Source organism: Nilaparvata lugens, chromosome 8 (assembly GCF_014356525.2).
Source record: "Nilaparvata lugens isolate BPH chromosome 8, ASM1435652v1, whole genome shotgun sequence".
NCBI classification, from domain to species: Eukaryota; Metazoa; Arthropoda; class Insecta; order Hemiptera; family Delphacidae; genus Nilaparvata; species Nilaparvata lugens.
Window position 1 is genome coordinate 40,360,466 of NC_052511.1, and position 27,809 is coordinate 40,388,274.

Genomic DNA, 27,809 nt, shown 5'->3' on the forward strand with positions numbered 1-27,809 from the left:
GTTAAACTTTTATGGAAGTTAGTTTTGATGAGAGGTTTCATCTGCTTTATGATCATGAAAAATAATAAATTTGACCTAGTACTCTATCAGCTGGAATTCAGAACTTCAATATTCTCTTTTTTCAAGAAATAGTTTTAGATTGAAGCTATGCTAATATTAATTAACCATTATATTAAATAATATAATCTAAATATTGAAAGTTGAGTGTTGTTGAAATTCAAATCTGTCCCGCGTTAACTTAAAAATGGCTTCACCAATCAGATCGTTTCCCGGCGTTTTGCTTTGACATGTGGGATATTGTTCAAATTGTCCAAAATAATTGAGGTTATGTTCTATGATGTGATGTTTCATGTTTTGATTTTTGTTACGTTGTTGGTGTATTTACATTTCAATTAATCAACAATTCATTCTTGAACTGCTTGAATAATGACCATTGAGTCTTCTTGGAATTGTTTTCAATATTTTCTTCATTGACGTAGTCTATTCACTTGTATACTTTCTAAGTTTGTAGACCAAGATAGGTAACGTGTTGAATAAGTTAGTTTATCTCATTCTAATTTAAACTGAACCTAAAATTGCCTTAGAAAGGTAAAACAATAGGGTAAGAAGCTACCAGGTATGTATTGATATGTCATTTCTAACCTATTTCATTTCTTCCCCAATTTTTTTTGAATTGTAGGCCTACTGTCAATAATTGATAAGTCTTATGCAAAAGCAACGATATGTCTTTGAACTAATATTTACAATAATATTATTGGATTTATCAGTTCAAATTAATATCAAATCAAATCAAATTCTTTTATTGCTGTAACATTTTTCAAAATGCATAACAAAGTCAAAACATATAAAACAGATAAGTTAAAACAGTAACATATAATCTAAAACATATTATCTAACAGTTGATTTTTATTGTATGGACATTTTTCAACAAGGAAAGTTTTTATTCTTACTTGAGAAGCTTGATACTTGAAAAATTGAGCATCTATAACTAAACTGTATTAGGTAAAATTTCAATTAATCAGTAGCAAATGTAAATACACAAAAACTAGATGATGTGGAATTAAACCTTCAAGTAAAATCGAGATTTCAAGTTGTCAGCTTATGTATAGAATACATGGTTTAGTCATATTGTAGATATTAAGTATAATCTAACTTACCATGCTCTTAAGACATTATTAACTATTTTGTGCAAATCTATCGTTTAAGAAAGTAAACCTTGACCTCTAAGTATCTGATCACAACTATTTTAAAAACACTTGGATTCAAATGATTTGCCCCTGCAGGCAACCTATTGGATTCAAATGATTTGCCCCTGCAGGCAACATATTGAAGTAGCGTTCTTTAGGAGAAACCATATGTAGCGGTTTTTGCATTGGCGGTGGAAGAGTTTTCTGACGAATCGAAGGTTCAGGCAACTTAATTCAATCAAATATTTAATGGTTGAGTCGCCTGCCGCCAGTAATATTCAGCTCTATTTAGTTACATACTTACATTGTGTTCATCCGCCGTCAGTGCAAAACCCGCTACGTATGGTGTGGCCCTAAGTGCTGAACTCCTGTCCAGAACTTGCGATTTCTGGAAGCACTCCCCACGAGCTCCCACCATTCACCATAGAATAAAACAATCTTGATTAAGCCTATAGGCTACAACGTATAATAGTTTTCTCTGCATGTACTACTTGTTACTGAGTTTGTAACCTATTTTAGAATTTTTAAACTCATACCCCATATTTAAAATTATTTTTTTATCTTCACAGGTAGATAAATTTCAAAATGATATCAGGTCAGCTGTCAGCTGAAATATCAGCAACTTGTAGTGCTTTGGGGGACGGAGATGGTCTCACCTATCGTCTTGATCCCTATTGCAAAGGTAAGCGCTTTTTTCTGTTTTCATTCACAAATCCATCCTTATTTAAACATATTTTTTGATACAATATTTGTGGCTATGAGTCTTTTCTTCATTTATCATCACTAAAATTATCTTCGCCTTCATATAAAAAGAAAGGAAACTAACTATCACGTATAAAAGTAAAGTAAGATATTACATATCTTTTACAGAAAAGAAAAGAACCCACTTACAATGGGTCACCACCAACCTATCTCCCCGACAACTAGTCTCCTCGCTATTTTGATCACAGGCGTCAGTAAATACCCTGGAAAAATATACCATTGCCGTCAACTAGTATCCCCGACAGTAAATCCCCTACTAGAACGAAGGAGCTTAGTTGTCGGCGACAACTAAGCTCCTCACACGCTCACGACAACTAGTCTCTTGGACAGTAAATCCCCTGCTGGATAGGCCTATGAGGGGTCTGGTTGTCGTGATCGTACCCGACAACTAAGCTCCCTGACAGCTGATCCCCTATTGAACATTGAAACCAGCTTGAAGCGGGTGGGGAAGTAGTACAATCACAGACACTGTTTTACACATTCTATGAATTCGATTATTAGACCAAAAGTTTGTTGATGTTGTCACTTCTATCACTGCAAACATAAAATAAAAAAAAAACTATTTCTCTTTCCGAATTCAACTGACTTGGAAATGTTCCTTATTGAATTGACAAGCATTTTCAGAATGAGTTTGTACGTCTCGCAAGTGATTCCTGTATGTGTGTATAGAATATAACATAATATATCATCAAGCAAAACTCAAAGTTTAGTCTTCAACTTATGGCATTCAAAACTTTAGATTGAAACTTTATACTCTTATATTTTTGTTTTTCCATGTAATGTGAATTGAAGGAATAATTCTACATTATCACTGTCACTGTTCTCTTTTGAATAACTATTCATTCATTTGTAACTATTCTCTTTTGATTAATTACTCGCGAAAACTTCGGCACTCATAGCGTGCGAGGAGCTTGGTTGTCGGGTTCGGTGACAACAACCAAGCTCCTTGCACGCTAGCGTCAACTAGTCCCCCCGACAGTAAATACCCTACTGGTTCAGAGGGGACTAGTTGACTGGACCGTGGACGACAACTAAGCTCCTTGGTCGCTGACGACAACTAGTCTCCCCGTCAGTAAAGCTCCTCTTTGAGGAGCTCAGTTGACGCCGTCAGTAAATCCCTCGAAAGTGTTTTTAAAAGGAGCTTAGTTGGCGCGTTCCCCTTACAATAGCATGGAGTTACTATAATCATCATTAGGCCACTAGAGAGTAATAATCTAGTAGAGTGTTTACTCGTTTATAATCTGTAATTCTATTTATCAAATCTTATTTATTTATTCAACAGAGACAAAAACACATGAACAATTATAGGAAATGGAAAAAACATGCTTTTAGTCCTTACTAATCTATTCCCGAATTTTGATTTGAAAATTATTCCAAAAGATGTTATGATTCATCAGCACTTTCAAACACAAATATTTTTGGTTCCAGTATATTTACAAAAGCAATTTCGAATATGAATATTTTTAATTTTCAAGTCCATAATATGGGCACGCAGGTTGGACCACTCAAGGACTCGTCTGGAAATAAAATGAAAAACATAAGCAAGTCAACAGGCACACATACAAAATAATGCAATTAAAAGTAGGCAGTCACAATGCTGCTCTCTAACATAAAGAATTCACTCATATCACTCACTAACTACTTAAATTTTTAAATGATCACATTTTTTTAATTGTTTAAAATTTAAAATTCTTCCGATCATTGTGAGTAGTGTATAACAGTATACAGTATAGAAGATATGGATTATGTAGCGATTCCTCTTCAGGAATTTATTTTTTTGTAACTAAGTTTGGTAGTGAAATCTTGTGAATTGTAATTTATTATATATTGCAACGAGAGAGATGACAGAGTGATGGATGAATATCTTGACTAGATTGTAGATTTCCAATGTTGAGCAATCAATTTTTAAATAAATATTATTTCATTGTGATGTTTCGCATCTTAATCATATCAATCTTTAAACATATACTGTTGCAAATTAATCCATTTTCAAACATCCCCTATACTGGAATTACATGTTGTTGAATGGACATTATTTGACGTTTTTGCAGAAAGCATCAAAGATCTAATCAGATTTCTGAGGAGAGACTCTGAAGATCATGCGGTCCGACGATTTTTGGGCAGCACCAAGGTACTCAAGACAGACTTGGTACCAATTCTCATTCATCATTCCGATAATGATGAAATATTCGATGTCGTTCTCAGGTAGATATAGTAGTTAATTCGCTTGCTCTTTCCTGATCTCCTAAAATTTAAGTTTTCACCAACAATAGTAATTCTTCTGCTCTCAATAGCTTATTGCTTATCAGCATTGATGGAATATTTCATTTAGATAATACCATAGAGAAACGATAGAATAAGAAGATAGGGTTTTCATGTTCAAAATTTCAAGCTAATTCCATCATGATTCTCTCTGAATGATTTATTCTAAAATATAGTATAAGAAATGCATTTTATACTTATCCATTCTAAATTGCACTGTATTCATTCTAAATATCCTCATTGTGTTACTTTTTTTGCAGACTCATTATGAACTTGACCACTCCAGCTCTCATCGTCTTTCAAGAGCAGATTCCCAGCGATAAGTCAGAGAGGAACTTGTACTTGCAACTGATATCCCAATTGCAAGAAGGAAAGGAAATATTCACCAATCCCGAAGTTTGGAATGTGCTAGTCAAAAATATTGGGAAACTTCTTGAAACTGTAAGTTGAGTGTTCTATTCAGCATGGACTTCACACGGTGCACACCGAAGAAACGCAGTCGGTATCATATCAAAATTGAAAATCAAAGTACCCTTTTCAACTTTATTTTATTTCTCACTTTGGTTTTCAATTTTTTTTACAGGGTGTCCTGAAAAAAGATGCCCATAAGTCAGGGCGTGCTTCCTCACATTGCAAGAAGAAAAAAGTTCTAATTTACATAGATCCGAAAATGCTTGGTTACCAAGTTATACAGAGTGGAAGATTTCATCTGAATTTCTGTGCCCCTGCTGAAACGAAGCCCTACGGGTATTTGTTGGTTTTTAATTAAGATGTACAATTCAGCGTACTTTATGTAAAATGAACTGAGAAATTGAATAAAATCGTTTCCAGACCTTTAGCTACAGTATTTTTCAAGATATGTGACAAAATACTCGAAACTTGGTCGCGATAAACAAGTTCCTTTATGTTTTGAAGCAGATTTACTATGTTGAATGATAAACACAAAATATTTTTTTTGTTGTACTTACTCAATTGCAGCTGTATTCCATGCATTGAATCAAGCCGGTAAACAGCTGTTTGCAGAACAAGTAAACATGTGATTTTGATTACAGCATACTATACTGTAAAGAGATCAAATATTTTCTTTACAGTCGAGTATGTTTCCTAGTTCTATAGTTAATAGCCTATAGTCCTTTGTTGATATAATAACTCAAATAATTCAAGAACTCATCTAAGAAGTTTCAAGTTATAAGAACTCATCTGAAATATTATAATATAGGCCTTTATTATTTTATTTGAGCTCGATGGGTCTGTCTGTTATGAACTAGGCGCTACGGACTAGGTCATGTTTATAAAATGCAGTAACTCGAGCATAAGCAGGTAATGGTTTCTGTTTCTCAGCAATATTATTCTTTCTCAGATAAATATGACAAAAATATTGTACGTAACTTGTACGGTAACGTATTTACCGCATTCGTATGATAATTCTGCCCTCAACTACGTTTCGGGTAGAAAAAATCATACTTATGCGGTAAATTATCGTTACCGGACTTGTGACGTAAAGTACTATTACAGAACTTGTAGAAAATTTAATTTTGAAGAGAAAGATGCAATATAAGACTATAACAGACAAACGCAACCTTAAAAAATAATCCTTAATTACATACAAAACGCATGAGAAATAAAGAGCTCAACAGATTTTGTCTATTTTTCATGCGTTTTGTATGTAAATATGGATTATTTTTTTAAGGTTGTGTTTGTCTGTTATAGACTTATTCTACATCTTTCTCTTCAATTTCTCATTTCATTTTACATAAAGTACGCTAAATTGTAAATCTTAAATAACAGCAAACAAATAACCGCAGGGCTTCGTTTCGGCAGGGAAACTGAAATTCAGACGAAATCTTTCATCCTGTATAACTTGTTAACCAATCATTTTCAGACCTATGTTAATTGGAACGTTTTTTCTTCTTTTGATGAGAGGAATCACGCCCTGACTTATGGACACCTTTTTCAAGACCACCCTTTATAAATACGAGTAGCCTTTACCAAGAAAGTGAACTCTGTATATTATAATCACGTTTCTCCAGCGTGCACCGCGCCTCAGTTGTCCTGTGTAGTAGTCCAGGCTTTATCATTTATTAATATTTTTTTAACTGTAATAGTATTACCTCAGTAAGTCGGCCACTGACGCGCGTTCCAATATGCCACCTAGAATAGAATCTCCACTGATTGGCCACTTGTCACCACCAGCTGATTCTCAGCCAATCGTAGGACATTCTGGTGGCATGTTGGAACGCTCGTTAGTAGCAGGTTTAATAGTATTCGGGCTTCTATTTATGGTTAAGTCCATCTCTATCACCTTGTGTCTCTGAAACTCTCTTTTATTTTTACTTGATATTCCACATTCAGTCATCATTTCAGCTGTAAGCAAGATTCTTCAACTCGAGTAAAATTTTACTTGAGGGCCCCAATCATAACCGATTCCAGGTCGATGAGTTGCACCTGATTAAGGGCTGCACCTGAATACGGCCTGTTGAAGGGTATCAATCAATCAATTCATTTATTTCACAAATAAACATAATACAAAATAACAAAGAAATATATAAAAATGTGAAGTAAAAGTATTGATGAATTGTGATGGATATCTAGAATAGCTCAAGATATTTACATGTTTATCTCTAGAACTAGTCACAACCGTTTGTATTTGACTAGTAACTTTGGTGTAAGCGCAGCTTCAATGACGCTAATTCGAAGAGATTCCTGATGCTATATGGTAAAGTACAGTGAATTTCAATATTATTTTACTATGGAGAATTTGAAACTATGAATACAAATAGTATTGATTGGTATTTGACTAGTGAAGCTTAGACAAAACTCTGAGTGCCGTTTGCACAGTGCCGTTTCACACTAAATCTCATTTTAAATTAATTAAATCCATATCAGGTCTCGTTTGTTATAATGTGGTTATTGTTGAGTTTAAACCACCAGCTGAATAAATTCAGTTTGAGCTTTTACTGTGTAAACGGCCCTATAAGTCAGACGCAGAAAATCGATTGTAAAGCTGTATTCAACTCATCATCATCCGTCTCATTACGTCTCATCCGTCTCATAACGGAAAAACCTTGAGTTCAAGTGGGCATCACCCTCAACAAAACATATCTAGCTAGAATATTTGTCAGAGTGGAGACTGCTCTAAGCTCTTAATCCATTTTTTTAATGAATGAATCTATTTGCCAAAAACAAAATACAAAAAATAAATATAAGTATATGCTACTGTACTTAAACCAAGATACATACATTTATTCAATTAGATATAATAACGAAATGATATCCTTTATATTATAAATAATAGTTATAAAATGAAGATTCAATTTATGTTCACATGCATAAGTACAGTAGGTGAGGCAAAAACACCGGCAAAAGGAAATTCCTTGTGCGCCAGTGTGAGTCGTAAATCAGCTTAATCAGGGATGTAATATATAAACTTGAATTTAGCGTATGAAATGTTCGAAAATATTATTTATAATATGAAGTTGATTATTGTATAAAAGTCAACGATTGGAAATAATTCAAGTTCAGCCATGCCTCTATGACTCTTTTTCTGTGTTTATTATTTCGGAAATTATTAAGTGGAAATTCACTTTCTAGTATATTTATGAATTTACTGCTAATGTAGTAAAGTTGCATTCTGAGAAGAGCTGAGTTGGTGTTATATATTTAATATTTTCTTATTGTATTAGGTCTAAGAATTGCAATAATTCCTCTGTATTTCATAGCAAGTTAATGATTTTTGAAGCTTTTTAAAGAAAAAATAAAAACCTAAAGTTAATTTTCTTTGAATATTTTATGTATAATAGCGAAGAATCTCTCTCAAATTCATGGTGAATGCTCTTCAGACCTAAGAAATTTCTGTTCTTCTATTTATGTGTCCTATAGTAACCTATTATTTTTCTAGTTCATTTTCTGGTTGTCAGAAAAACAATAAATATAATTTTGATGTTGGAATACATGTATCTCTGCACGAATATGTATTCTTTTAAATATGGCTTACTTCTACAAAATATTTGCCTCTGTTTCTGTATTTCCTCCTAACCTTCTAATTCAATAAGTATTGCAATAATTATTAAGTCTCGAAAATCAGGGAATGGTGGTAAAAATGTAAATTCGAATTTATAATCTAAGCCGTCAATGGACTGTTATACCATAGAGAAACAATAGCATAAGTAGATATCCCATGGCATAGGGCGTTTATGTCGCAACTTTTACTGTTAGGTATCTCAAGCCGATAGTCCACGTAGTTCTTTCCCGTAAAGCTTTATGACGCTGGTAGTCTCTCATGGGTTATCTACTTACGCTATTGTTTCTCTATGGTCATACTTAATACTTTAGTAGTGGTCTATTGCTGTATAGATATTTTCATCACTGCAATTTCTTGAAAATATCGACTTCCGTCAAATTTTCACTCATCTACTTCTGCATTTTCTTCCATCAATTCACCTATTTATTTGTTTTTTAGGAGTCTTACGAACGTGACGAGGATACCAGTCGGACATTGGAGAGAATTTTAATATTGGCAAGAAATGTATTGGCGGTTCCATCCGATAGTGAAAATGAACGGAGGGCCGATAATGATGTCAATGTCCATGATAAGGTAAAACTATTTTCATTGAAATTAAAGGTAGTTTTATGTCATTTTTTTGAGTCTCTAATTATTCTTCAATCGATTCTTTAAACTCATTTCAAATTTTATTTAAATCCAAGGTGTATTTCATGCCAGGGCCACTCTGTATTTATCATTGTTCGTTATTCTATTTGTTAGTACAAAATTGCTTATCATTAAAATAATATCAAATTCAATCATTCAGAATTATAAAACTCCTAGAAAAGTACCACAGGCTAGAACCCAAAACAGTACCAATTCTAATTTATACAACAATCCAAATGTTCTAGGCTATATTTCACTTTGTATCACATTTTCTAGTTGCACTCCAATTCACAATCCAAAGTCAACAGAATCCACGTATATCACATTTTTTAAATAATTCTATAATTAATTGAATAATTGAAAAACAAGGATATTAAAAGAGCAAAAACACGCGAACCCCTTGATATTTCTCTCCCAGATTCAGATTGTGAGTTCGAAATAAATGAAAAATTATCATAAATTTATACTTTTAATACTGTCTTTCAATTCATTTTATTATATTTTCACAGAAAAGTACAGATCGGAGAGAATAACGAAGGATACCTTGTACTATTTCTCTCCCAAATCTGGATAACATGAAAAACGTCCAAAATAGGGTTATGATTACACTTTTCTAAAATTTATTCCATTTTCACTCAAAAGCAACAACATAAACTAAGAATTTTAAATAAAAAAAGTAAATTCGTCTGGCTTTTGTTGGTGGGGAGTCCCTTGCGGGAAGGTCCCACCGCCTGAATATATAATTTGAGCCGTCAACGGGCCTTACGACTGTCATACTTCAGCCAGGACCGAAAGTTTGATGTGCCCATCCGATAACACGGGAGTGATCTGGTTAAATGAGAGGGTTTGAACCTGGGATCTCTATGCTGCTACGCAAGCACTCCATCCACTAGACTACGGATCACTCCAGAATTTAAAATTTTGACGGTTGATAAACTAATTTTTTGATCTAATACTTTTTTGCAGGTGTTATGGGCAATGCACAATGCAAAAATGGATGAAATATTTCTGTACATAGCAAGTTCAGAGAAAGAGCAGCAGGTCTACATGCATATATTGGAGGTAAGTACAGCTTTGTTATATTTATTTATTTATTAGATTAGCAGAAAGAATGCAATGATCGTAAAAGAAAAAACAGGCTATTGCCCAAAACTTCTTCAATTTCCTAATTTATTTTCAAATTGTCCAGATATTATACATGGGTTTTGTCCATTTCAATTTCTACATCAAATCATCAATCTGAAAATATATTTTATATTAAATCTATTAAATTCACCAACTTCAGTGGATTATTTGTAACTTGTGAACGGATCAATTCTTGATCAGTGGTCGGTTGTTTTCCAAATTTGTATTTAACGCTGTTGAATAATTGAAAGAATAAGACGTGATGTTGTCAATACCAGTATATTCGTTGAAAAAAATTAAATTACAGAACCAGGTTTCAACACCTGCCACATCTTCAGCACTTCAGTTGAAGATGTGGCAGGTGTTTCCATAAAACCAGGCTCTGTAATTTAAATTACTTTTCAACAAATATAGTGGTATTGACAACATCAACATCTTATTTTTTCAATTATGGAGAAATACCACTACATCTCCCATACAATAAAGCTGTTGAATAATTTCTATGTTAGGAATCTCTTCTGTAGATTGAAAACCAACTCATAGGCGGTTTCATCCCACGATTTCCAGCATTGGGACTTTGTTTACAACACATTCTTATGAACCTAACACATTTTTAATATGTTGATAATGTTTGTATATGATAATTGCAAACAATGTTATACACATGTTAATACCGTAATTCATCCATTTGTTTGCAGATTGTGTCACTGATGCTGCGTGAGCAAAATCCATCGACTCTGGCCAAATCACAAGTTCAGAGAAGTTTTAGCGAAAAAGAGAAAGACGAACAAGAATTGTTGGCTTTTAGGGAGGCTGAAATCAAAATCAAACAGATGAAAGTCAAGAAATATGCTGGAACTAGGTAAGCTTGGTTTATATTAACCTGGCTGGCTCAGGTCGTGTGTCAGAGTTCCCATATGTATTTATGCACGAATAAAGCTAGATTTCCTCAGTGTCAGGGAAAGTGACCAGTACAATGAGAATATGATTCCAATAAGTTCTATAGTGAGGTCGACATTATAATGCCAGTATTTGTTTGATCTGGGTGCTGCTTTCCTTGTCTATCATTCGACAAAGCAGCCTTATCTAGCTCTGCAACGTAGCTAGATAGTTTTTTAACAATTTAGAAATATAATTAATTACCAAAATATTCAATCTCAAGTGCTCAAGCACTTTATATTATATAAAATATAATTTTCCATTTTTTAACAGAATGAACAGTTAGTATCATATCAGATATACCGGTATCTTCTATAGAAGGCATTGGCAAGGCAGAGACTCAGCAACGCTGTTGCTCAATTTTTTTCACTGACATTAAATAGTGGACCTCACTATAATATTTGATTATTCATACTTGCTATGCCTAGTTGAGTGGAAGTAGTTCAATTAGAACACACGGAAATTATACAGAGTGAGCATAAAGTCTTGCCCTGATTTTAAAAATTTATCACAGAATAATCGTTTGACATATCAATTTATATCTGGCGCTGTTACATAGGTTAGTGTTAGTAGTTTCTTTTAATATCACTTACGTTAGTAAACTTCAACGTGTGCCCATTTGGTTGAAATGATTGCCGAACACGATCAACAGTTGCTTCACTCACACTAGGCCTGCCACTTCTAGGAAGATCTTCAATGCTGCCTGTTTCTTTGAACCTGTCATACCATCGCTTTATTGATTTAACATCAGGAGGGCTGCGTCCATAAGAAGCCCGAAAATTACGTTGAACACTGATGGGCGATTTCGTTTCGTGAAACCAAAGCACACATTTTGCTTTTTCCTGCTACGACGCCATTTTGACCGCAACTAACGTGATCTAACAGACAGCGTCATTGTTTAGGACCACTAGCGCCATCTATTGGTCAAAAAACTACTAACAGATTTAAATTATTATGTCAAAAGGTTATTCTGTAATAAATTTTTAAAATCAGGGCAAGACTTTATGCTCACCCTGTCTTTTCACTGCGCCGGCCACTTACACTGATATATGTGGGAATCCAGCTTTGAACGAAGTTGTAACAATTCTAAATTCAGAACTAAGTTTTCTTAAAAGTTTATGCTGCGGATAGCTCTATTCATGGGCATGTTAATAGTTTTTATTTTAATCAAAAATAAGAATTCATAAATTTGGTTCTATGTATAAAACTGTGTAGTAGTGAATTATTGTGATAGATTTCAAATTTAATGAAAAGAATTTGCATGTTTTTGATTATTTATTGATTTATTTAATCATACACAAAACACAATTCATAAAAATTATTAGGGAAGGGCCAACAGGCAACCCAAAACTGTTCCTTCCCTGCATTTTGATTCATACACTATGCTTCAAAAAGTAGGTTATGTTTCAAACACTTCTGAATTTGAGTTCAATTTTCAGTGCAAACATTTGGTAAAAGAAAATTTTTGATTTAGATTGTTCGAAACCCAAATTAAATAACGGAATAACACTCACTAATCACTTAAAACTGTAAAATAATAAGTTAGGCCTACTTTAAAAAATGTTGATCCAAAACATTTGTAACAAACTTATTTGTGAGAAGCACAGCTGAATGTTTATTATTGTAATAATGGATTTATCAATGAAATTTCACGGATTTCTCTAATTTTGAATTGAACATTATTTATGTAATAATATGTTGGTTTGCTTTCAGACATTTCGGTGGTACATACGTGATGAAGGGTGTGAAGGCTGCAGGGGATAGAGACCTCATTTTCCACAAGCCGCTAGATAAAGCTGTCAACATGGAGTTCGATTTCGGAAAGGTATGTTAATAATGCTTGCTTCTTACTATTAAAGTTAATGTTCAGTATACATTTTCCTTCATCTTGATTGTTACAGTAAATAAATAAATTGCGAAAATGAAGATTTCACACTCAACACTAAAGCTGTTGCAAAAGGTGTAGGGAAATCCGTAAAAGTGTGAAATTATACATAAAATTGAAGAGAATTTAATGCTATATAAGCTCATAATCAACATGGATTTTTCCCATCGATTTTTAATAAGTTATAAGAGCGAAAATATAGAAAAATTGGTGGCAAACGTGTTTTTCAAAAATGTCACACCTTCAAGAGCGGATATCTCGAAAACTAGAGGAGATATAAAAAAGTTGTGGAATGAATATTGTTGGAAATTATATAAGCTTTAATTTGTTATAAGACAGTCAAGTCCTTAGGATACATAGTTTTTCAGTATTATGCGAGAAACCAAAAAATGGTGCCTTTGAGCCACCCCCACCCCCTTAGCAAAGGGGGAAGGGGTGGGGACTTTTGATATGTTTACCTCCTTACTACACTTAACAGAACTGCGGGGTCAAAAATTGTCTTCCCAACTTTTCCCTCTATAATCTTTCCTTGACTGGACTATGATGAGTTGAACTGATAAATTAATAAATAATTCACAGAAACGAATCAAGTGGCCCAAAAATCTGCAACCCTTGAAGCAAGTCTCTGAGGAGCGGAAATCTACTTTTGGTGTCAGACTATTCTTGAAAGAATTCTGTGTGGATCTACTGAACGGCGCGTACAATCCACTCATGAGAAGGGTCAAGGTTAGTACAATCAATTATTTATAAAAAAAAAAACATTCTAATAAACGATTATAACAACTTCACGTTATTCAAACTCCCTCGAAGTTGCGTTTTGCTGATTTTATTGGTGAGGACACCCTATCGGGTATTTATGCGGTACGTACTCGGCTGTGCTATGGGAAACATGGCGTATCAAATCAAATCAAAATTTATTCACTTGAAATCTATTCACAAATTTGTTAATCTACACAATATTCACAAAAATATAGATCGACAAGTTACAAGTGCACTAGATATTACTTTCTTTGTTAAGCGTTTGGAACCACTTTGTAGTTCACTAATACACTTTTTATCCATAATAAATAGAAATAAATAATTTGAATAACTCTAATGAACGGATAAGTTGTTTAGTATGCACCAAGAGTCCTGATTCAAACGTATATTCAAATCAGACGTATATAACTAACTTTGTCTCTTTATCTAAATTTGAATTGAATATATTTTTCCTTTCCTAGGATATAATTGAAAGAGGAAAGAGCAACGGTGATGAATCTTATTATTTCTGGGCGATGAAATTTTTCATGGAATTCAACAGAAGCTACAACTTTCAAGTAAAACTTGTCAGGTAAGTTGATATTTTTTGGATTTATTTACAGTTTATATTGTTTAATAATTTTTTGATACTTTTTGGATGTATTTACAGTTCATATTGTTGTATAATTTTTGGTAACCCATTGTCAAGTTATTCTTATGCTTTTGCATGTGATTAAATAAGTTAACAAGAACTAAAATTATCTGAAAAGCCTAGAACTTCATCTCTTTCTAGATTTAAAATGTTGAAATATAATTAAAATTCAATATTCTGCTCAAATTGATGCTCTGTCTTACACAAATTCAAATTTGTTTCTTGAAATTAGCGAAATTTGCACTTCGTGCCAATCTGCAAAGCCAGTAGAAATACATCTGAAAACAAACTAGGCCCTATTCAAAACACTCACCTCGACAAGAAACTACAGTTTAAGCGAGCGTTAGGTACCAGCTCCATATTTTAGGTGTAAGGAAATTTATAAATCATGAATTAATATTTCAAACCCTAGAAAGATGAACATTGTTTGCAATGTTTCTTCCCACGATTAGACTTTGCAGATGCTCCATGTTTTCAACTGCACTGTAAAAGTAATCAAGCTTCAGCCAAGCCCACTTTCCTCGTTCATGTCAAAGTCAATTTTCATTTTTCCGTTTACAAAAGTAGCGGCAAACAAAGTTTCCGGAAAAGTTCTAATGAAAATTCGCCGTGTAGATGGAAAGGGAAATTCATTCGCAGAGCTGCATTGAAATTATTGCCGGTTTAATGAAGTTTTGTCTGAGTTGTGCAAACTTCAAAACTTTTATAGGTCTGAAAGTTTTACTGACGATTTAAATGTTTGTTTGGTGAGATTTAAGGACTTTTTTTGTTTCAACTGTTATCAGAACATGTATCCCAATGCGTACTTTATTACTTACCTATGCTAAACAATTATTTTGTAAATCACGCCATAGACTTGTAATTAATCCTCTTGCTGAAATTTGAACGATTGTATTGGGATAGAGGGTGATTTCAGAGTTCCTTTGCCCAGCGTTAAGACTCGTTATTCTTCCAACAAGTTTCTATCAACATATATGCTTTATCAGAGATTTGTTGAGATTTGAGAGAAATATTATTGTTTTTTATTAGTTTTTAAATATCGAAATTTAAAATGTTTAGTTAAGTCATTAGTTTTGAAGTGAAAATTGGACTTTTTGAAGTGAAAAGTTAAATCTTGAGGGTGTTCGGTACACCTTTTTATTTTTATTTAAATTGGAGAATCTTTTTCAATATAATTGCTATAAGAGTGAGAAAAAGTGGCAACTGACATTTTTAAGTGGTCTAACAAGCGAGTTATGGGTTGTTGAAGTGCTAAACTCCGTTTTCTTTCCAGATCATAAACGATTTCGAATTTTCCATTGGAGTTTTTTTAATACATTCAGTATATCATTGGTTTTTAACTAATATGCGTTTTTTCGCGATAAATGCGAAAATAAACAAGTTGTCGAATTTACAAAAAATGTTACTTTTTTATTTATGAGCGATATGGGGAATAAAATGTTTTAGTTTGGAAAGATACATTTTTTGAATTTCCAAGGGAAATTCTAATAATATAGTCGAAACCGTTTATGATCTGGAAAGAAAACGGAATCTGGAAAGTTAGCACTTCAACAACCCATAACTCGCTTATTAGACCACTTAAAAATTTCAGTTGCCACTTTTTCTCACTCTTATAATGATCTTAACAATTATATTGTAAAAGATTATCTAATTTAAATAATAAAAAAGTGTACCGAACAGCCTCAACCTAATTCTTTTTTAAACTTTTATTTGTAAAAATTTGGGAGTAGACAGTTTTGGGCTATGCCTGTTGTCATCTCCCAATCATATTACATATTGTAATATTATGATTTGTGATTGTCAATGGAACAACTAGATAAATAAATTAGCTACTCATTGTCTACATAAGGAATCGATTCTTAACCTGGCCAATGAATCCTTACTAATGGAATTAGTCCGTTAGTTGAAGCTGGTACGATTGATTGGGATACCAATAGGGTTTTATACATTTAATAGTAATTATTGAACATGTGTAGACTGGATGTTTTTTGTTGTCTTCAAGTCAAGATTTCCAAAATTTGTGTATTCTAACATTTATTATCATAACTAGCTGGCCCGGCGAACTTCGTACCGCCAAATAGTTAATGCATCTCATGACAAACTTTAGCTGGATTCACACCTTAGGAGGCGCGATGCGGCATTTTGCATCCAGGTGCTTCTTGCTTATATTGGTTTGAATGGAAGAACTCACACACACTGAATCGGACATGGCGTGGAACGGTGTGTTAAGGCAATCTCCATAAGATCAACACTTTGTATCACCAAGCCGCGCCTCCTCAGGTGTGCTTAGTCTTAGCTTAATCTGATGCACTATATTTTTATGAAAATTAACCAACAATCAGTATTTACATTTATATCTCTATAGTCTATGACTTCCTATGTGCTTAGTTAGTTGTGCAGCAGTTTGTATTTTTAGTTATATCTCAATGCAGCTTGCTGGGAATTGAACGGTATATCTCCTTGCTGCTGATTTTCCGTGCATATTCTAAATTTACAGCATTTCGAGTTCTAAGACCCAAGTTTGGACGTCGTTTGTACCGCGGCATTATTAGGAATCAAAATGTTGTGAATCAGTAGAAAAAAAATAGAAAAACAGAACTACCAATGGCTGTTTGATGACGCAATGATTATAACAGCTGATTTTTATCTCTTTGTGTGACCAGCTCACAAATCTTCTCCCTTGAGGATTACATTCAAACTTTGAAGGACCGTAGGAAAGAGTCCTGAAGTTGGATTTTAAATTTGATAGTCCATAAACCTGGTCCTGAACATAACGAACAAAACTAAAAAAAATCATCAAATTCGGTGCACACATAAAAAAGTTATTGAACGTCAAAATTTGAGGCTCGATTTTTATTTATATAGATAATTATGATCCACTTTATTAGCTACCTAGAAATCGCCCCATAATGAATAAATTGTCCCATAGATTACTACTATTGGAGGAAGTGTTCTTAAAAATTGATAAGTTTGTATACAACGTGTCCATACCTACTTTATTATTTAATGGGGAAGGAAATTGCTTTGCAATTTGTCCCATGGATATGTAGCTATGGAAACGGTCGCTTAGCTGTAGCTGGTACAATTATTGTATCGGAACACATTGTAATTAATGTAGCGGCTACATGGTTTAGGCTTTCATTAGCACTTGACATTTAGGGTGAGCCGGGTTGGTGTTATCTATGAATATTGAATGTTCATTACTACTGAATAAACAAACAAGTGCTTCCCATTTATATAATACAAGGATAATGAGTACATTAATACTGTATTCTATTAGATCATTTTAATTATTCTGATTTTTTTCTGGGGTTGACGCCCCCCTGGATTGAGTCTATTAAATGACGTGGCGAAGTTTGGACAGTAGTGTCTCTCTACCACGATATATGGAAGAAGACGGTAGGTGTCACGCGCATGTTTGTGCTAAATTTCCGGTTTAGCTGACGTCATTTTATATCCAATCATCTGTTTTTAACAAATACGTTTCATAAATTGCTAATAGGTGTTAAAAACTTAGATTGGTGGCGATGACGCAATCTAGCTGGCTGGCCACTGCGCACACATTTCATGATCCCTACCGTTTTCATCTAAATACCGTGCTCTCTACTACTTAAGGCTGTGCAAAGGCTAAAAATAAATTTTCTACTGGTGATATTTTTCAAAGTTTTTCGATTTTTATACTATCAAGCTATCAACATTAAAAAGTTTTCTCAGGAAAACATTTTTTTTCGATCATTACTTTTTGAGATATGAGCGCCTAAAGTTTAAATTTTTGTGCCAGAACATTTCAAGTTCGGCGGAAGATAAAACCATGAGATTTTAAGGATAGATTTTTCATGGTATTGTTGATCTAATAAAACAAAAATTTTCTGAAAATGTAATTTTCTGTGAAAGTTATTCAATTTACTAAAAATGACCAAAAATAACTTTAGGTTGAGTTATTTTCGGTCATTTTTGGTAAATTGAATAACTTTCACAGACAATTACATTTTCAGAAAATTTTTGTTTTATTAGATCAACAATACCATGAAGAATCTATCCTTAAAATCTCATGGTTTTATCTTTCACCGAACTTGAAATGTTCTGGCACAAAAATTTAAACTTTAGGCGCTCATATCTCAAAAAGTAATGATCGAAAAAAAATGTTTTCCTGAGAAAACTTTTTAATGTTGATAGCTTGATAGTATACAAATCGAAAAACTTTGAAAAATATCACCAGTAGAAAGTTTAATTTCAGCCTTTGCACAGCCTTAACCATGAAGGGATGTGGAGGAATAGAACTTTTGATATTAGAACGTATGTATTTATATTTGATATTAGAAAGTATGTATTTGGTGTATATTTCGAAATCACATTCAATCAATTACTTGTAAAATTTAATCGATTTAATATTTCCATGATATCCGTCTATCTAAGCATTCAACAAAGCACCAATAAAGCAATGAATTAACAGAAAACACAGAATAAAACCAGTTTAGAAACTCTATAGCCATGAGAACTAAAATTGGATTCATACACTTTTGAATACATAATTTATCATGCTCCTCATATATCGGGTTGTCTCTATGCGTTTTATGCTTTTGAATTCGTAATATATTTCTATGCTCGTTCGGTCCAACCCCAGCCTGTGTGAATTAGTTTATAGCATACTGTTATACCATACTATAGCATCCTTTTATACCAAAATCAAACGAGAATTCATGTAATTTTTTTTCAAACTATTTGTATTTTTATTTTAATAAAATGTATTCATTCAATTGAATTTTTGTTGCAGCGAGACCCTGTCAATTGAGACATTCCACTTCATTCAAACACAGCTGGAGAATTGGAACGATATGATGTTGACTGAAAAGAAAAAGATTCCGCTCTGGTCTCGGAGGATGCATCTCGCTTTGAAAGCTTATCAGGTTAGTTTAGCATTGATTCGTCTGTATTAATTAGTTCATTCAGAAAAGTATTTGAAAAATATTTCATCTAGTAATTAATTTAAATAATAATCTGGATTTCAGCGTATCGGGTTAGTTTTTATATTATTCTAGGGTTTTTTTAGGGTCAAGTGTAAGAGAGGGCAGGCTGCACCCTAACTTCGCCCTCCCAGGTTTTTAATAAAGGCAGCGATTCAATTCAGTTCCACAATTTCTTTAAAACGCATATATTCAGAGCGGCTTAATTTATTATTCGTAAAATAACACCATAGTACTCTTTTTGAAAAGATTTTATTATAAAATAACAAATTTTTGAGAAGTTTTTAATTTAAAATTTGTTATTTTGTAATAAAAATTTCTCAAAAAGGGTACCTACTATGTTATTTTAATAAAATTTGTTATTTTATAATAGAAACTTCTCAAAAAGGGTACTATGGTGTTATTTTACAAATATTCTACAATAATTTTATTTATTTTTCAAAAATCAATTTTGAGTCAAATTAAAAATGAGTTTCATTACATATGAAGTTTCATATTTGCTGGGGATTTCAGGCGAGTTGAAGCTCGATTTTAAAGATTTACTACAACTATGTGCTGACATTGACATGGATTGGTAGACAACCCCATTTTCCTTGCTGTTCCACTTTAGGGCTGAGTTCTGGGAATTCATGAGGAAAATTATCAGGCGACCGATTCAACTGAGATTTTCTGTACGCTTTTAATTTTAAATTGGCTGATTTATCTCCCAAAAACATTTAAAACTCTTCAAACTGGAGGTATTAAGCTGAACAATCCGATTAAGGTCTTCTGGATCAGAAAATGTTATTTAGTATGGAAGTACGATCTTGAAAAATTGTTATGCATCTAGCTAGATGATTGTAGTGTGTAAATATATTGAAACAAAACCTTTGTGTTTGGTTTAGTTTTTGGAATATTTCAATCATGGCAGGAAAGATTTTAGTTGTATTTCTTAGTCATCGGTATTTTAGTCTATTCCTCGTACTTCTTATTAGTTTTATTATACAGGGTGATTCTTAATTATGGTAAAATAATTTAATACGTGATAGTAGAGGTAAAAATAAGAAAAAAAAATCTTATAAACATATATCCATAAACGCTTCATTAGCGAGCTATACAGAGTAAAAGTTTTAAGTTTTCGCCCGGAATTCAGTTCCTCTGCTGAAATACACCGATGCTGAATTGTTTGAGGACTAGTTTTTGATAAACTTATGCTGGATTCATATGGAAAAATATCTGAAAAATTGAAATGAACTAGCCTGGAAGCTGTAGTATGGGTAGTTTTTGAGAAAAAAGTTGAAATATGCAAAAAATCGAAATGGAAAAACACAGACTTTTACGTTTGATGCCCAATAACTTGCTTTAATGAACAGTAAACAAATAATTTTTCGCAATAAAAATTGTAGAGAATTTCATTCTGAAAAGAATTATGTAAGCTGTGTAAACTAAATTTGATTAAAAGTTGAATAAAAATTATTCTTATGTAGTACACTACACCACAAAAATTTGCTGTTAACTCATAGCTTGCAAATAGCATTTGCAAATAACTCATAGGTTGTAGCTGATTGCAAATAAAACATGGATTTAAATAACAGATGCTCCAAAACAGCTGATTTTTTTTGGTTTTAATAAAAAATATTTGAAAGAAATTATCAGCTGAGAATTATTTCCAGAAATATTTTAGCTCACTGTTTAACAAAACAACAAACTGTAAGTTAGGCCTACTGTAACCGCGCTGTGTTTTTGTTTAATCTATTAACCAGTTATTTGTAACTATTTCACTTTGCTTTTGTGTTAATTTTTTAAAAAATGGCAGGTAATTTTAGACATTATTGATACTCCGAATTAGGTGACATGCATTTAATGTATGGAATGGGACACTGTAATAGTACTGAAGCAAGACGTTTGTATCAAGAGAACTTTCCTCACCGAGTATGTCCAAGTTCAAGGTTTTTTGCCACTATTCATCAACGTCTGTCTGAAACAGGTTCTTTGATATCCAAAGAGCACATTTATGCAGGCAGACCCCGATCTACTATGACTGTTGAGTTAGAAGAACAAGTTCTTAATGAAATTTATGAACATCCAGAGAAGAGCATGAGAGAATTGTCAATGCAGTGTAATGTCAATTAATCTATTATTTGGAGGATACTAAAAGAGCAACAATTACATCCATACCACCTCCAGAAAGTTCATACTCTATTGCCACGAGACTGTATTCCCCATGCTGGTATTTGCCGATGGTTTTTAGAAAAACTTGTTAACTCAAACTCTTTAACAACCGTTTCATTTACCGTTTTATTTAGGCACACTTTACAAGAACAGCTATCGTTGACGTCCACAACCAACATATTTGGGCAGATGAGAATCCTCATGCCATCAATCCTAATCCTCCACAACATCAGTTTTCAGTAAACATTTGGGCAGGAATCATAGGAGACCATCTACTTCTGTTCAAGCTTCCTTCCAGGCTTAATGGCATAATCTACTTAAACTTTTTGAGAGAGGAGCTATTTATCTTATTTGAAGATGTACCTCTTCAGTTGCGCTAAAACATTTGGATTATGAATGATGGAGCTCCAGCCCACTTCAGTGTTGCTGTTCGTGAACACCTGAATCACAGCTTTTCAAATCAATGGATAGGCCGAGGTGGGCCAGTACCATGGCCAGCTAGGTCACCAGACTTAAATCTTTTGGATTTTTATCTTTGGGGACACTTGAAAATCTTAGTATACAATACTCCGATTAAGGATTTTGAACGGATTAGGAATGATAAAGAAGATTCCTGGAATATTTGAACGGGTCCGACAATCAATGAGAAGACGTCTGAACATATGCATTCAGAACAACGGAGGTCACTTTGAACATCATCTTTAGTCTTTTGGTATAAGTATAATGTCATTTAGATATGTTACTTTCATATAAAAATGAAACTTTCCATAAAAAACCGAATATTTTATTTGCAATCAGCTACAACCTATGAGTTATTAGTTCTCTCCTCATAAAACAGCAAATTTTTGTGGTGTAATGTACTACATAAGAATACATTTTATTCAACTTTTAATCAAATTTAGTTTACACAGCTCACATAATTCTTTTCAGAATGAAATTCTCTACAATTTTTATTGCGAAAAATTATTTGTTTACTGGTCATTAAAGAAAGTTATTGGGCATCAAACGTAAAAGTCTGTATGAAAAGAAGGAAGAATCAGAAATGATTTTATGCTTCTAGTACTTTATATAAGTTGTATTTTCTTGTTCTTAAATGCTCTCAGTACTTTATATAAGTTTTATTTTCATGTACTTAATGCTTTCAGTACTCTTTGTGCTTTATCTGTGCTTGTACAATCTTGATAATTCCTTTCAATATCATTTGTACTTCACCCTTGCTTGAACGATCTTGATAATTCAATGAGTATGAACATCAACGCTGTATTCCAACAACGCGGAATAAAACCCATCAATTTCCAAGTCCTAGACATCTTTCTGAGAACTCTATTGTGACCGATTCCAAAAGGAGATTATTGAATTTCAGTACTATTGCAAATCCAATTTGCGATTCAAGTGGCATCTCTCTGCATCCCTATTGAAGTCTGAGCTTCTTAAGGTCGCAAGTTTAAGCTACTTAGAGGTATTGTTACCCAATCGTTTAGAATTTATAGTTCAGTGTTCGTGGAAGCCAGTCTTACAGACTTGGTCGATATGGAATTGTTGGAAGGAGACTTATGAGCTTTTCATAATGTTTGTCTTATAGAAATGATTTATAGCTAAGTAGCCTATAATATATATACATCAATTTGTACCTATGTATCTGTATATTTATGTTCCGTCAATCTATACCGTAGTATATTTGTATACCGTATACATTTATATTATATCATCCTTCAATACCTTATATTTATATATATACATCAATTTGTATATATGTATCTGTATATTTATGTTCCGTCAATCTATACCGTAGTATATTTGTATACCGTATACATTTATATTATATCATCCTTCAATACCTTATATGTATATATATATATATATATATATACATCAATTTGTACATATGTATCTGTATATTTATGTTCCGTCAATCTATACCGTAGTATATTTGTATACCGTATACATTTATATTATATCATCCTTCAATACCTTATATTTATATATATTCATCAATGTGTACCCATGTATCTGTATATTTATGTTCCGTCAATCTATACCGTAGTATATTGTATACCGTATACATTTATATTGTATACTATCAATCATCTTTTCGATTTGTTGAGGCTTACCTACGTAATAATTAACAATGAATTACAAAAACTGATTAGCGTTATTATGATTTCCCAATTAATTAGATTGAAATAGATTTAGGAATTAGAATTATACTTTCAAAATAATTCCTAGAAATTTTAGACTTGGAACTTTTAAATCAAATTCTAATTTGCGATTCCTCATTTATTCAATTTAGTTTTTAAATTGTCCAAGACCTCTTTTCAACAATATTCTTGAAGTAAAAGCGTTCACTTTCTTTTTGTTGCCCCATAGTGTCTCCAAAATAAGCAGAATGATGTATAATTATTCCCCTTCATAGAAGATCAGACACTATTAATATATCAAATTGGGTAATCTCAATCCCTAATGTAACATACATAAATAAAGAATTCTAATCTAATCCCTTACATCCCAGCTCTAACATAGATTAGGGTATGAGAAGATATGTATAAATAGGTACGGCTAATATATTGTCATATTTTCTTTTTTGTAAATAAAATTGAATTTGAATATCAATCTGGAACTTCTTGAAATGGAGACAGATATATTCGAACGAAAAGATCCTGAAATTAGGATTATCTATTCAGAAGCCATTTATGTTTGGTTTGAATTTCAAACTGGAACTTCATGAAATGGAGTCATGATATGAGATATTCGAACAGAAAAATCTTGAAATAAGGATTATCTATTCAGTAACAAAACATAAAGATGTGGTGTAATACAGTGAGTATATTTCACTAATTTCACTCCATCAAATCTATTACCGCCCACACATGCCCTATGTTACCACATACTCTGTCCGAAATTGATTTAACTTAATTGGATTTCTGGGAACTGTCGGTGAAAATAGATTGGGTCGAGGCTGAATATATTATTGCGGAATAGAATGTCCGTATATGGAGGCGATTATCTATTATTGAATAGCATTGCAGTTCAATTAAACCGTATCCAAATATTGGTATTTCGCACTCTGGTGGGCTTAGAGATTATTAATTCCATATCACCTCCAGTATATTGGTCAATTTGATATAGACCTACTCAAAACGATTCAAATTACTGTCTGATGAACTGAAAATAATTCAAGTTTTGTGGATTGTTTCTGTTGTTGAGTTTTAGTTTTATCAACTTCAGTGTATATTATAATATTATATATATTTGGACTGCTGTATAAATTAGAATTGGAACAGTTTTGGGCTACAGCCGGTGGTACTTTTCTAGAAGCTGTGTGATTCTGGATGATTGAATAGAATTCAATTCAAATTCAAAAAGTTATTTATTTCATAAGTCGTACAAGCAATTGCAGTGGTAGCCTACATCATGAAATAAGAATGTGCTTTACAATAAAAATAAGACAATGTCAGCACCACAGAATTGACAGCAGATATACAAATATATATTAAGAAATATTTACTCTCGCAGAGGCATTACTGCCTGTGTGCGAGAATGAGTCTAAGGTAGGAGTAGGCATATATATATATATAATATATATATATATATATATATATATATATATATATATATATATTTCGAAGTACTTGCATAGATCGGTTAAGCTTGTTGACATTTCAATAATAGTTACACTAAACCCCCCCCCCTAAGAAATAGATGATTATTCTATAGTGAAGTCCACGTTATAATGACAGTGTTTGATTTAGCAATGGTATTGCTATCCTTGTCTATCATTCAACAAAGCGGATAGCGCTATCTCTTTCTTGCTTTGCTATGTTACCAGTTTGTTTTTTAACAATGTAGAAATATAATAAATTAACAAAACATTAAATCTTGATTATGAAAATTCATTATGAAATTATTGAAAAATATAATTTTTTGCTTAATAGAATATAATTAATTATTCTAAACGAGAATGAACAGTTAATAATACATCAATAAACCTGTATCAGCTACCGTCTATAGAAGGCATCGACAAGACAGAGAATTGGCAACGTTTTTTTCCTATCTTTCTCCACTGCCATTATAACGTGGACCTTACTATAATAATTTTGTATTTCATCAATCAAGTATACTGTACTAGAATGGTTGCATAAAGAAATTCAAAGCTGAAAAATGTCTACAAAGAGCCACTACGTCAAAAGGGTCCTTTAAATAATTGCCACAGAAGGACCACGTAGTTAGAAAAGCCCTTTGCCAATTAATATTGTTCCTTCCGTGAGCACGTGTAGCTAAGAATCTCAACGAACGATGTAAAAACAAAAGCTTTTAACCCTTTTAGTTGAGAAACTCCGTCTCATTTCTGCTAGAATTATGACCACTCGTAATCAATTTCAACTGACACATTAGGGCTGGAAAATCTGCGAAATTCGCCCGGAAATAATCTTTCGGGGTTTTGTAATAAAATCAGAAGTAATCTAAAATTTGATTACTGCAGCCCCTGCAGCTAGTTAGGGAACGATGAAAGCAAGGTCGCTTTATACTCTACCCTCCTTTACTTCACTTTACCTCCCTATCCTGTGATCTACCCTCTTCCACTTTTGTGGCAAAGACCATTATTTCTGCACAGATTAAGATCTCCGTTGAAAATGAAGGGGGACCCAAAACCACCACACCACACCCTATGTCAACACATAATAATAAATTAACAACCAATTCAATCTCTACTTGCTTCGGGGTCTTTTTCGGGTTTAAATTATTGATGACTTTGGTGATATCCAATTAACGCAATATTGATTGTACCATTGCGGACATATGCAGTGTATTGTGCCTTCGAATGACGGGCTTTCAATAGAAGTTATTGTGCTTTCAAGTGAAGGCCTTTTCAATGGAAATAGATTGCTTAGAATATTCTAGCCGCAAATTTGGGATAATAATATTTGTTTGTGATTTAGTAGGTAATTTGAAAATAGATAGCTTAGTCTAGTGATAGCATAATATAACTTCAAATTCGTGATTATTGTATTAGGGCGTATTGGTAATTCGGGTTGGAACAGTTTCTTGGAAGCTAGTAGATGAATCGATCACTATCCATCCTATTGAATTCATTATTATCTTTATAAATGGAGCAGTTAACAATTTGCACATCATGCCCGATATCTGCTCTATTTATAAGGATAATAATATGTTCAATGTAACAGATAGAACAATAGAAACAATTGTTGTCACTTAATGATAACAGTTTGCAATGATAATAAAAAAGTAAATTCGTCTGGCTTTTGGTGGTGAGGAGTCCCTTGCGGGAAGGTCCCACCGTCTGAATATGTAATTTAAGCCGTCAATGGGCCTTACGACTGTCATACTTAAGCCGGGACCGACAGTTTAACGTGCCCATCCGATAACACGGGAGTGATCTGGTCAAAAAACTTTTGGTATTGAGAGGGTTTGAACCCGGGATCTCTATGCTGCTATGCAAGCACTCTATCCACTAGACGACTAGACCACGGATCACTCCAATGATTTCCAAACTGATTTACAATGCAATGATTTGCAATGATTTACAGGCTATACTTAAAAGTTTTGTTTTAATGCTAAACTGCTATTCCCAATCATAGATTAGAATATTACATTAAAAAATAATCTCAATTTGTGTAATTTGGTTCTGAAGATAGAATATTTTGTTCTCTTAACAGTCAAGAATACACTCGAACTGTGAAATTCTCGTCTAAAATAAACGTATTTTGAAACAACAGTTATTGATTTTCACAAATAAATGAAACATTGGTAGAACGCTTGTTTTACTGCTATGTTTAATAGTAATTTATTCGATATGGTTTTCTTTGATGGAACATTTATTTATTAATAATTCTATTGAAAAATACTGTTTATTTGTTAACTAGACTTTCAATAATTTGAGTTGACAGATAAAACAGTTGAAACAAATTTGACAAATAATACATGACTCAAATTATTGTGTGAGGATGTGACAAATGAAACAGTGTTTTTTCAATGATGAAGAAGTTCTCCAACATCAATATAATATAATATTCAACAAATATAATTTAAAATTACATATTATACAATAATACAAACACGAACAGTGCGACGTGTGAAAATACATTTTCTACATCATTATTTGTTGCTTTTTCACCTCATTCTTCAATAATTCTTGTATAACGGGTTCATTGAAGGTGGGTGATACAAGTACGGTAACTACTAAAACATTACTTTCGAAAAGCAAGTAATGTTTAATATTTACTATGAATAATTATAAGTTGTATTCTATGTACATCTATTTATTATTTATTTTTCCATTTCAAATTTATCTTAATTTTGACAGGAGCTTCTTCTGACCCTGTCCGAGATGGACAGATCGCCTGACGAGGCCGTGAGAGGATCCTCGCAAGTGCTGAAGAGTCGCGTCTTCTATGTCACCGAATACAGGGATCTACTGGCTATTCTTATACACGTCTTCAAGAAGAACCGATTTTCACAGTGAGTATGAATTTTTTGC

The 27,809-nt window shown here is 32.9% G+C and overlaps 1 protein-coding gene across 1 annotated transcript in view; it reads left to right on the forward strand.

The window, feature by feature from the left end:
* Nucleotides 1-324: 324 nt before the first annotated feature.
* Nucleotides 325-27,809, forward strand: part of LOC111049358 (protein timeless homolog) — a 249,705-nt gene continuing 222,220 nt past the window's right edge. Inside the window, exons 1-12 of the mRNA XM_039434760.1 lie at nucleotides 325-616; nucleotides 1,757-1,869; nucleotides 4,001-4,154; nucleotides 4,472-4,652; nucleotides 8,671-8,805; nucleotides 9,826-9,921; nucleotides 10,683-10,846; nucleotides 12,637-12,748; nucleotides 13,388-13,534; nucleotides 14,029-14,138; nucleotides 18,973-19,105; nucleotides 27,636-27,790. Coding sequence (XP_039290694.1) covers nucleotides 1,773-1,869; nucleotides 4,001-4,154; nucleotides 4,472-4,652; nucleotides 8,671-8,805; nucleotides 9,826-9,921; nucleotides 10,683-10,846; nucleotides 12,637-12,748; nucleotides 13,388-13,534; nucleotides 14,029-14,138; nucleotides 18,973-19,105; nucleotides 27,636-27,790 — 1,484 coding nt within the window. The 5' untranslated portion in view covers nucleotides 325-616; nucleotides 1,757-1,772. The remainder of the gene's footprint in view (nucleotides 617-1,756; nucleotides 1,870-4,000; nucleotides 4,155-4,471; nucleotides 4,653-8,670; nucleotides 8,806-9,825; nucleotides 9,922-10,682; nucleotides 10,847-12,636; nucleotides 12,749-13,387; nucleotides 13,535-14,028; nucleotides 14,139-18,972; nucleotides 19,106-27,635; nucleotides 27,791-27,809) is intronic.